Below are 10,865 nucleotides of genomic sequence, written 5' to 3' on the forward strand. Positions count from 1 at the left end.
TTAGGGGAAGGGTTTGCGAAGTGGGCGGGGTCTCCAAGCCTTTCCTTTCGGGACGTGGCCACGTTTCACAAGGAGGGGCGCTCTATATAGACTCTTTCGATTCTATGGCCTCGCTGCCTCGTTCGGCCTTCGCGAGGGTCCGCCGGACTCTATGGAAAGGCGGCGCGCAGGAGGCGAAGGCTGCGTGACGTCAGAGCGTGCGACGCCGTGTGCTCCCAGAAGCCTCTCTGTTCCAAGATGGCGGCGGCTGCTTCTTTGCGGTGAGAATCGGAGTCGGTGAAACCGGTTGGGCGAGAGCTGAGGGGAGAAAAATACGTAGCGAGGTAAGAGGGATTTGAGAGGTTTCAGAAGGTAAGGTGGGGGGAAAGCCTTAAAAACTCGCCCGGTTTTTAAAAATATCTATGAACAAGGTCAGTTTTGAGGTCGTTAACTGAGAACTGTCTCACGTGGGTGACGTCATTACGGGGGCCTTCAAGGGAGGGCCTGGCTTGGGCCTTCTCTGCCTTTACATGAGGTACCGAAGGTTCCTTTTACATTTTCGGCTTCTGGGTGGATAGTCTTCGTCTTACGTCCCCAACGGATCCCAGAGTTTTATGTTGCTAAGTGAGGCAGTTGCTCAAGTGCGTTTTGATCCATTTTACGACCTTTGTTGCCACAGTCACTAAATGGATCGCTGGCAAGTTGATAAATGAGTCACACGGTCGTTAAGTGAATCTGCCTTTGGAGAGATGTTCGGTGGTGGGCCTCGCTCCTGGATAAGCAAGGACAGACCTCAACATATGACCATTTGTTTAATGACCGATCTATGTTATGATGGCACTGAAAAAAGTGACTTATAATCAGTCCTCACACTTATTCTGTCCTCACACTTATTTATGGGACTGCTTCTTGCCACATAACCTCCCAGAGACCAATTGCCGATCAGTTTCTGGTCACAATTCAAAGTGTTGGTTATGACCTATAAAGCCCTTCATGGCACCGGACCAGATTATCTCAGGGACTGCCTTCTGCTGCACAAATCCCAGCGACCAGTTAGGTCCCGCAGAGTGGATCTTCTCCGGGTCCCGTCAGAATGTCGTTTGGCGGGACCCAGGGGAAGAGCCTTCTCTGTGGTGGCCACGGTCCTTTGGAACCAACTCCCCCCAGAGATTAGAATTGCCCCCACCCTCCTTGCCTTTCATAAGCTTCTTAAAACCCACCTCTGCCGTCAGGGGAGAGTCTGCGAGTCTGCGGAGAGGGGCGGCATACAAATCCAATAAATAAATAATAAAATAAATAAGAGCACACAGAGTTGGCCTCCTCCGGGTCCCGTCGACTAAACAATGAAGGTTGGCGGGGCTGCAGTGGAAGTTCCCTCACCCTGGTGGCTTTCCGTAAGGCCATGAAGATCTGGCTAAGCCAGCAGGCCTGGGGGCCATGAATTGTACATCTTTCATGGCCAAACTGTATGGATGGTGTGTATGTACGTGATTATGACTGAGTTTTTTTATTATGGGGTTTTATAGTTTTAGGTATTATATTCAACTTCTTATTGTTCTGTATCCATTTGTAATTATATCATTATTGTAAGCCTCCCGGAGTCCTTTGGGAGTGGGCAGCATAGAAGTTGAATAAATAAATAAATAAATTATGCCCATCACAAGATTCCAGCTGTTAAATCATCAGAATTTGGGCAGTTGGTAACCTGTATGCATTGACAAAGGTTGCAGTGTCCCAGGGTCATGTGATCGCCACTTGCAATATAGGGAGTCCTCAACTTACGGCCACAACCAAAATTTCTGTTGTGAAGGGAGATAATTGTTAAGTGAGTTTTGCCCCTTTCCTCCCACAGTTGTTAAGTGAATCCTGCAGTTGGTAAGTTAGTAACTTGGTTGTTAAGTGAACCTGTCTTTCCTATTGACTTTGCTTATCAGAAGGTTGCAAAAGGGGATCACGTGACACACACACACACACTGGGACTTTGCAACCATTGGAAACGTAGAAACGTAGAAGATTGACGGCAGAAAAAGACCTCATGGTCCATCTAGTCTGCCTTTATATTATTTCATGTATTTTATTTTAGGATGGATATATGTTTATCCCAGGCATGTTTAAATTCAGTTACTGTGGATTTAACAAAAAGGTCTGCTGGAAGTTTGTTCCAAGTTTCTACTACTCTTTCAGTCAAATAATATTTTCTCATGTTACTTCTGATCTTTCCCCCAACTAACCTCAGATTGTGCCCCCTTGTTCTTGTGTTCACTTTCCTATTAAAAACACTTCTTTCCTGAACCTTATTTAACCTTTTAACATATTTAAATGTTTTGATCATGTCCCCACTTTCCCTACTGTCCTCCAGACTATACAGATGGAGTTCATGAAGTCTTTCCTGATAAGTTTTACGACCTTCCACCATTTGTGTAGCCCGTCTTTCGACCCGTTCAATTTTATCAATATATCCATCCTAAGATAAAATTTATTTATTTATTTATTTTATTTATTGGATTTGTATGCCGCCCCTCTTCATGGACTCGGGGCGGCTAACAACAGTGGTAAAAACAGCATGTGACAATCTAATACTAAAACAGCTAAGAACCCTTGTTATAAAACCAATCATACATACATACAAAAAAACATACCATACATAAATTGTAGGAGCCTAGGAGGAAAGAATATCTCAGTTCCCCCATGCCTGATGGCAGAGGTGGGTTTTAAGGAGCTTACGAAAGGCAAGGAGGGTGGGAGCTATTCTAATCTCTGGGGGGAGTTGGTTCCAGAGAGCCGGGGCCGCCACAGAGAAGGCTCTTCCCCTGGGTCCCGCCAAATGACATTGTTTAGTTGACAGGACCCGGAGAAGGCCCACTCTGTGGGACCTAGCTGGTCGCTGGAATTCGTGCGGCAGAAAATACAGGAAATAGTATCAGAGCCATGAGGTCTTTTTCTACCGCCAGTCTTCTATGTTTCTATTTATTACTGGAAGTAATGGCCACTTAGAAGCGAAGTCAAAAGAGAGTGGGCAACTACCTGAAAAAAATTACAGCGAGACAGAAGTTTGCTTATTCTCCTGGATTTTAAGCCCCATTAATTTAGTCTTGAAAGTAGACCACAATTTGAGCCCAAAATTTCCATTGCTAAATAAGACAAGTTAAGTAAATATGGCACATTTTTAAAATCTTGTTACTATTATTGTGAATCACTGCAGTTGAGTTAGTAACGTAGTTAAGTGAATCTGGATTTGCTTGTCACACAGTCCCAAAAGGGGGTCACATGACTCTGCAACTATCATAAATAACACGGCAGTTGCCAAGCATCTAAATTTTGATCATGTGGACCATGCGGTGTGTCGGTGGGTGTGCTGCAACAGTTATAAATGTGAAAAACATACATAAGCCACTTTGTGCTGTTGTGCTCTTCCTGATTGCTTATTTGACCCCCATGACCAGCCGTCCCCAAACTACGGACCGCTGAGGCCATTTATCCGGCCCACGGATGAGTGACACAACACAGTGTTCCATCTAATTTTCTATGAATAAAATGTGGTATTTTGTTAGTAACTACTGTAGTATCAATCATCAAAAAAGTTCATTTTCTTTTAATTAAATTCCCTCCTTAATGTTCCTTCAAAAAGTACACCAATTATATTTCTAACTTATTAACCATTATGCCAAACTGCTTCCTTCTTTCTTTATACATTTTTCTATAAGCCAAGAAAACCTACAATCAGATGTTAACAAAAGAAAATTAAAAACAAAACATAAACATATATGAATTTCAGACTTCTTCCCTCCCTCTAAATAGTACATTCCCATTTTGTTTTTTACTTTAAAATAAGGTATGTGCAGTGTGCATAGGGATTTGTTCACAGGTTTTTTTTGTATAGTCCGGCCCTCCAACAGTCTGAGGGACAGTGAACTGGCCCCCTGTGTAAAAAGTTTGTAGACCCCTGGCCATGACAATCATTAAGTGTTGTACCTCATGATTCTTGACAAATGTCTCTTTTCTTTTATGTACACTGAGAGCTTATGCACCAAAGACAAATTCCTTGTGCGTCCAATCACACTTGGCCAATAAAGAATTCTATTCTATTCTTTGAATATTCATTTAATGTTACTAGGCTGTAAGCCAAGGAATTACCTGTTTATTGCACCATAAAGGTGACAAGGGAATTGGTTGCTTCATCTATTCTCTACTGTAGTAATAAGGTTAACATAAAGTTCTATTCCGAATCAAGGTGGATTTGATTTAAATCATAATTTTTAAAAAGCAACTGTCACTTCTGTCCCACAGAGTTGGCCTTCTCCGGGTCCCATCGACTAAACAATGTCATCTGGCAGGACCCAGGGGAAGAGCCTTCTCTGTGGTGGCTCCGACCCTCTGGAACCAGCTCCCCCCCAGAGATTAGGATTGCCCCCACCCTCCTTGCCTTTCGTAAATGTCTTAAAACCCACCTCTGCCGTCAGGCATGGGGGAATTGAAACATCTCCCCCTTGCCCATGTTGTTTTGGTGTATGATTGATTATGTGCTTGTTTTTTATATATATTGGGGTTGCTTTTATGAATTTTTTTAACCTAAAACTGTAATTTAGATTGCTAAATATTAGATTTGTTACTATGTACTGTTTTTGCCATTGTTGTGAGCTGCCCTGAGTCTGCGGAGAGGGGCGGCATATAAATCCAATAAATCTAATCTAATCTAATCTCTGACCTGCTGTTGACTCACCAGCAGTCCCAGTATTGCAGAATATACAACTACATAACTAAGCTCCATTTCATGGTGGATAAACTGAATTATTAATGTACAGTATTTTAAATAGAAAACTGTCTTTAGATAGATTTTTTTTACTCTATTAAAATTAATTTGAAAAAATTAAAAAAATCTGATTTAAATTTAAAAATCTGATTTAAAAAATCATCAATTTTTATCCACCCTGCTCAGCACGCATCATGAGTTCTAGTTTCACCTTAGGCATAAAAGCCAGCTGGGTGACTTCGGGCCAGTCACCTGGAGATGGTGAGTTCTAGTCCCTCCTTAGACATGAATGCTAGTTGGGTCACACACTCTGTTAGTCCAACCTATCTCACAGGGTGGTGGTTGTGGGGGAAATAGGGAAAAGGTGTGTCTGATCTGTTCTCCTCCTTGAGCTCTTTCATAAAGATTAATCGGACAAATCAAGGGAAATATTTCTTCACCCAGAGGGTGCTTGGTTTATGGAATTCACTTCCAGAAGAGGTCATGACAGCTGTCAGCCTGGAGAGCTTCAAGGCAGGATGAGACAGATTCATGGATGCCAAGTGTATCATGGGTGGTGATTGAAACGGATGTCCAAATGCTGCCTCTATTGGTTGAGGCAGGCAGGGTTCCCTTGGGTCCCATTTGTTGGGGGTCAGGGGAAAGGGAGGGTCTTGCCTTCTCTTTCTGCTCAAGATCCCCATGGACAATTGGGGGGCCACTGAATGCTGGACTCGGTGGGCTTTGGCCTGATTCAGCAGGGTTCTTCTTATGTTCTTATTATTATTTTATTATTATTTATTAGATTTGTATGCTGCCCCTCTCCGTAGACTCGGGGCGGCTCATAACAATAACAAGAACAATGTAAAAAACAAATCTAATAATTTAAAAAACACACAAAAACCCCATTATTAAAAGCAAACACACACACAAACATTCCATGTATAAACTGTATTTCCCCGGGGGAGATGTGTCAGTTCCCCCATTCCTGACGGCAGAGATGGGTCTTAAGAACTTTAGGAAAGGAAAGGAGGGTGGGGTCAACTCTGATATCTGGGGGGAGTTGGTTCCAAAGGGTCGGGGCCGCCACAGAGAAGGCTCTTCCCCTGGGTCCCGCCAGACGACACTGTTTAGTTGACGGGACCCGGAGAAGGCCAACTCTGTGGGACCTGACTGGTCGCTGGGATTCGTGCGGCAGAATGTTCTTAGTACAATCTGTTTCTCATTTTGTCCCCTTGCTGTCTCTAAGGACAGTCTCTTGGGTTTTCCAAGAAACCAATCTGCCTGTATGAATGATTTCCATTTTTCTTCGCAGAAAGCGCCGCCTCAAAGGAGAGCCGCCCCACCACTCCCAGCTGAAGCCATGGCCGCAGTGGTGGCCAAACGGGAAGGCCCCCAGTTCATCAGCGAAGCTGCCGTCCGTGGAAACGCAGCCATCCTGGATTATTGCAGGACGTCCGTCTCCGCCCTCTCGGGAGCCACCGCCGGCATTTTGGGCCTCAACGGCCTCTACGGCTTCATCTTCTACTTCCTAGCCTCCGTCTTACTCTCGGTGCTTTTGGTGCTAAAAGCCGGACGGCGATGGAGCAAATATTTTAAATCCCGAAGGCCTCTTTTTACCGGAGGACTGATCGGGGGGTTATTCACATATATTCTCTTCTGGACTTTCCTCTATGGCATGGTGCACGTTTACTAAGAGGTGGAGGAAGAAGAAGAAGAAGAAGAAGAAGATATAGCCGGAACGGTCATGAGGAGAGATGGCTCGCTCCTGCCTCTCTGACGCCCTGGAACTGGGGATCCTGGCCCATTGCTTGCACTCTTCACGCGCTCCCTAACGTATGTCAGAAAGCAAGCCTCTAGAACCCTGCTAATGAAACAGAATGTGAAACACCCCCTCCACACCCTCCAGCCTTTAAAACCGACATGTAAATGACCCATCCTCCAGCCCAGGGGACGTCCCGTTCTTCTCGATTTATCCCTGCTAGAAATTTCTTTCCCCCTTAGGCCAACCTTCCCTTCGGAGATTTTCATTGCTGTGTAACCAGATCTTCTATTTTGGAGAGAGAGAAAGAGAAAAAAAATAATCTATATCAATATTCAATGCTTGATCGGTTTTGTACACACCTTGATTGAAGGACTATCGTGGTTTTCACAGCCTCACTACAGGCAGGTCGTATGGGGCAGGTGGGTGGGTTGTGGGGCATTTGGCCTGAAGCTGCTTCCACTTCCAAGTAAACATTTGCAACAAGTTAAGTGGGAGTTTTAATTTGAAAGAGGGGATTTATAGCCGTCTCCGTCATCGACGCTTCCAGGGTGGTGGAAAATGATGGATGCAAGATCTTCAAGTTCTGTATCCACGCACTGGGTGAACAGTGCAGTCAGGCGGTAGGGAAAGCAAGTAGGATGCTTGGCTGCATCGCTAGAGGTATAACAAGCAGGAAGAGGGAGATTGTGATCCCGCTGTAGAGAGCGCTGGTGAGACCACATTTGGAATACTGTGTCCAGTTCTGGAGACCTCACCTACAAAAAGATATTGACAAAATTGAACGGGTCCAAAGATGGGCTGCAAGAATGGTGGAAGGTCTTAAGCATAAAACGTATCAGGAAAGACTTAATTATCTCAATATGTATAGTCTGGAGGACAGAAGGAAAAGGGGGGGACATGATTGAAACATTTAAATATGTTAAAGGGTTAAATGTCCAGGAGGGAAGTGTTTTTAATAAGAAAGTGAACACAAGAACAAGGGGACACAATCTGAAGTTAGTTGGGGGAAAGATCAAAAGCAACATGAGAAAATATTATTTTACTGAAAGAGTAGTAGATCCTTGGAACAAACTTCCAGCAGACGTGGTAGATAAATCCACAGTAACTGAATTTAAACATGCCTGGGATAAACATAGATCCATCCTAAGATAAAATACAGAAAATAGTATAAGGGCAGACTAGATGGACCAGGTCTTTTTCTGCCGTCAGTCTTCTATGTTTCTATGTTTCTATCTCCTCAAGTTCTGTGGAGATCCATTTTTTCTCACAACCTGCTCAAGGTACTGCCGGCGTCTCCAAACTTGGCAACGTGTGGACTTCAACTCCCAGAATTCCTCAGCCAGCCATGGGTGAAGTAATTTGGGAGTTGGAAGTCTACACATCTTCAAATTGCCAAATTCGGAGACCCACAAGGTAGCGGGGATTACCGGTACCTCTTTGGTGGTTTCAAGAATGAAACAATCAGAAAATTTATGACACCCTCCCCCCCATCCTTTTTACCTTCATGCTACGATAGTTCTAAATTTACAGCTCTTGTACGTCTCCCTTCTTAAGCGAGAATCGGATTGCCTCTCCTGCGTTACTGGATCTTGACAAGTGCCAGGGAACTCTAAATATCAGGTTGTCGTTTTGGAATTTAATCAGGGGTTGGGGTGGCGAGAGAGAGTTGCTGACTTTATTTTTGGGCCTCTCAAATGCTGTTGGGAACAAGGTGCAAGTTAAAATCTGTTCTGTCAAGCTCTCTGGTAGAATCCTCCCAAAAATGCACAGATACAATTTCAGACACACACACGTTTGAAAATTCAAAACAATGTTCTTTATACCGAAAAATGCAAATAAACGAAGCCCTTTTTTGGTATAGCAAAAAGCACTTGTCTCCAAACAAATTGGTAATTTGTACAAGTCCCTTATCAGTTCTGTGATACTTAGCTTGCAGCTGTGAGGCAATTCACAGTCCTTCTTCTTTCACAAAGTGAAACACACTTTGCTCTGGTTTAGTTTCAAAGCGGGGAAAAATCAGCACACAAAGATCAAAGTCAGCAAAGCAGGCATGAAACACAACGATCAGATAATCCTCCACAACGGCCAAACCCACAGGCTGCTATTTATAGCAGCCTCACTAATGACCACAGCCCCACCCAACCACAGGTGGCCTCATTTTCTTTGATAATAATCTCTCAGTTGTTGTCTATGCATCGCTCTCCGCGTGCGTGGCTGTATCATTAACTCTTGTTCTGAATCCAAGGAGGAGCTAGAGAATTGATCTCCTTCTTAGCTGTCTGCCACACTCCTCCCTGTCACTCATGTCTTCTTGGTCAGAGGAGCCTCCATCAGCAGATTCCACCGGGGGCAAAACAGGCGTGCAGCATGTGGATGTCTCCCCCACATCCACAGTCCTTGGGGCAGGAGCTGGGCCAGAGCCAACCACAACAAAATCAAGTCAATGCAATGCTGCAAGTGAAGCCAGAAGGATAATATTGGTTCTGCGGGGCCCTTGGCGCTCTCTGAGCTTGGTGGTTTCTTTGCAAACGTTTCATTACCCAACTAGTTAATAACATCAGCATTAGAAGGGAGTTGTGTGTGCAGAGAGGAGGTGGAGGAGGACTGTTGGGTACTCTCTGAGCTTGGTAGTTTTTTGCAGAGCTTTCGTTACTCAACTAGGTTACTCTCTCTGTCATACTTTGATTATAGTTCTCTGGCGTTAATCCCTGCTTAACTAGGTGTTGACGGCTTGAGAGAATATATTTATAACGACTCAGGGCGGCTCACAGCATGTACAAAAACAGAACAATAATATGAATCCAATTAATAATACATTAAAACTGTTCTGTCGGGCTCTCTGGTAGAACCCTCCCAAAAATTCACAGGTACAAATTTCAGACACACACACGTTTGAAAATTCAAAACAATGTTCTTTATAATGAAAATTCACTTAAACTAAGCCCTCTTTTGGTATAGCAAAGAGCACTGGTCTCCAAACAAACTGGTAATTTATACAAATCCCTTATCAGTCCTGTGATACTTAGCTTGCAGCTGTGAGGCAATTCAAAGTCCTTCTTTCACAAAGTGAAACACACTTTGCTCTGGTTTAGTTTCAAAGCAGGGAAAAATCAGCACACAAAAAGTCAAAGTCAGTAAAGCAGTCAGGAAACACAATGATCAGATAATCCTCCACAATGGCCAAACCACAGGCTGCTCTTTATAGCAGCCTCACTAATGACCACAGCCCCACCCAACCACAGGTGGCCTCATTTTCTTTGATAATAATCTCTCAGTTGTTGCTGCCTATGCATCGCTCTCCGCGTGCGTGGCTGTATCATTAACTCTTGTTCTGAATCCAAGGAGGAGCTAGATAATTGATCTCCTTCTGAGCTGTCTGCCACACTCTCCTCCTCCCTGTCACTCATGTCTTCTTGGTCAGAGGAGTCTTCATCATCAGATTCCACCGGGGGCAAAACAGGCCTGCAGCATGTGGATGTCTTCCCCACATCCACAGTCCTTGGGGCAGGAGCTGGGCGAGAGCTAACCACAACAATTTTCCCTCTTAATAGAAGAACTCAGACTTGATTAAATGCAATAATTTGTCTAATGCATCCCTCTTCTGCTATTTATACATTTTTTTTCTTCTTTAACGTTTTAAAAAAACCTCAGCCGTTCTATCATTCTCTGCTTCTCAGCACTCCTTTCCTCTGGCTATACTTACATTTTAGTCATGCTTGATATGTCACGATTTTATTTTTTTTGTTCTTTTCCAAGATTTAAGGGGGTGGGGTGAAGGCTTTCTAAATTAATCCTCATATTTCTGTGTATTTGGTACTCTCATTTGTGCAGGAATTTCTGGACGGGGATACTGAAGTAGTGATAATGCACTGAATTCAGACTCTCAAATTTAAATTCATCCTCCAGAAAAATCTCTTGGCACAAAGCATTTTGTTCTGGGCACCAGAAGCAGGGTGACCAAATGAGGTGGTTTGGGGGTTGTATCAAATATTATTGAAAGCCCTAAATAAAAAATTGTGCTTTAATTTTTTTAAAAAATGCTAGTGGGAAAAGGTGCAATCAGGCTCCAGATTTTTTACCCTAAAAAAGGAGGAATGGAAGTTTTTGAATCTTGAGTTAAATCAGTGGCTCCTGGTTTAATGATAAGTGACATGAACTATTATTATTTATTATTATTTATTGGATTTATATGCCGCCCCTCTCCGAAGACTCGGGGCGGCTAACAGCAATCATAAAACAGTGTACAATAATAATCCTGTTCTGTTGGGCTCTCTGGTATGAGCCTCCCGAAAATTCAAGGGTACAAATTTCAGACACACACACGTTTGAAAATTCAAAACAATGTTCTTTATCACAAAATTCAAAAGAAACAAAGCACCCTTTTTGTATTGC

The 10,865-nt window shown here is 43.6% G+C and overlaps 1 protein-coding gene across 1 annotated transcript; it reads left to right on the top strand.

The window, feature by feature from the left end:
- Nucleotides 1-235: 235 nt before the first annotated feature.
- On the top strand, nt 236-6,804 carry EMC6 (ER membrane protein complex subunit 6). Its single transcript, XM_070742795.1, has 2 exons — nt 236-323; nt 6,024-6,804. The coding sequence occupies exon 2, from the start codon at nt 6,072-6,074 to the stop codon at nt 6,402-6,404; it is 333 nt and encodes a 110-aa protein (XP_070598896.1). The 5' UTR covers nt 236-323; nt 6,024-6,071; the 3' UTR covers nt 6,405-6,804.
- Nucleotides 6,805-10,865: the final 4,061 nt, after the last annotated feature.

Source organism: Erythrolamprus reginae, chromosome 1 (assembly GCF_031021105.1).
Source record: "Erythrolamprus reginae isolate rEryReg1 chromosome 1, rEryReg1.hap1, whole genome shotgun sequence".
Taxonomy (NCBI): domain Eukaryota; kingdom Metazoa; phylum Chordata; class Lepidosauria; order Squamata; family Dipsadidae; genus Erythrolamprus; species Erythrolamprus reginae.

Coding starts and splice junctions, on each gene's coding strand:
- EMC6 (XM_070742795.1), top strand. CDS start 6,072: ATGGCCGCAGTGGTGGCCAAACGGGAAGGCCCCCAGTTCATCAGCGAA.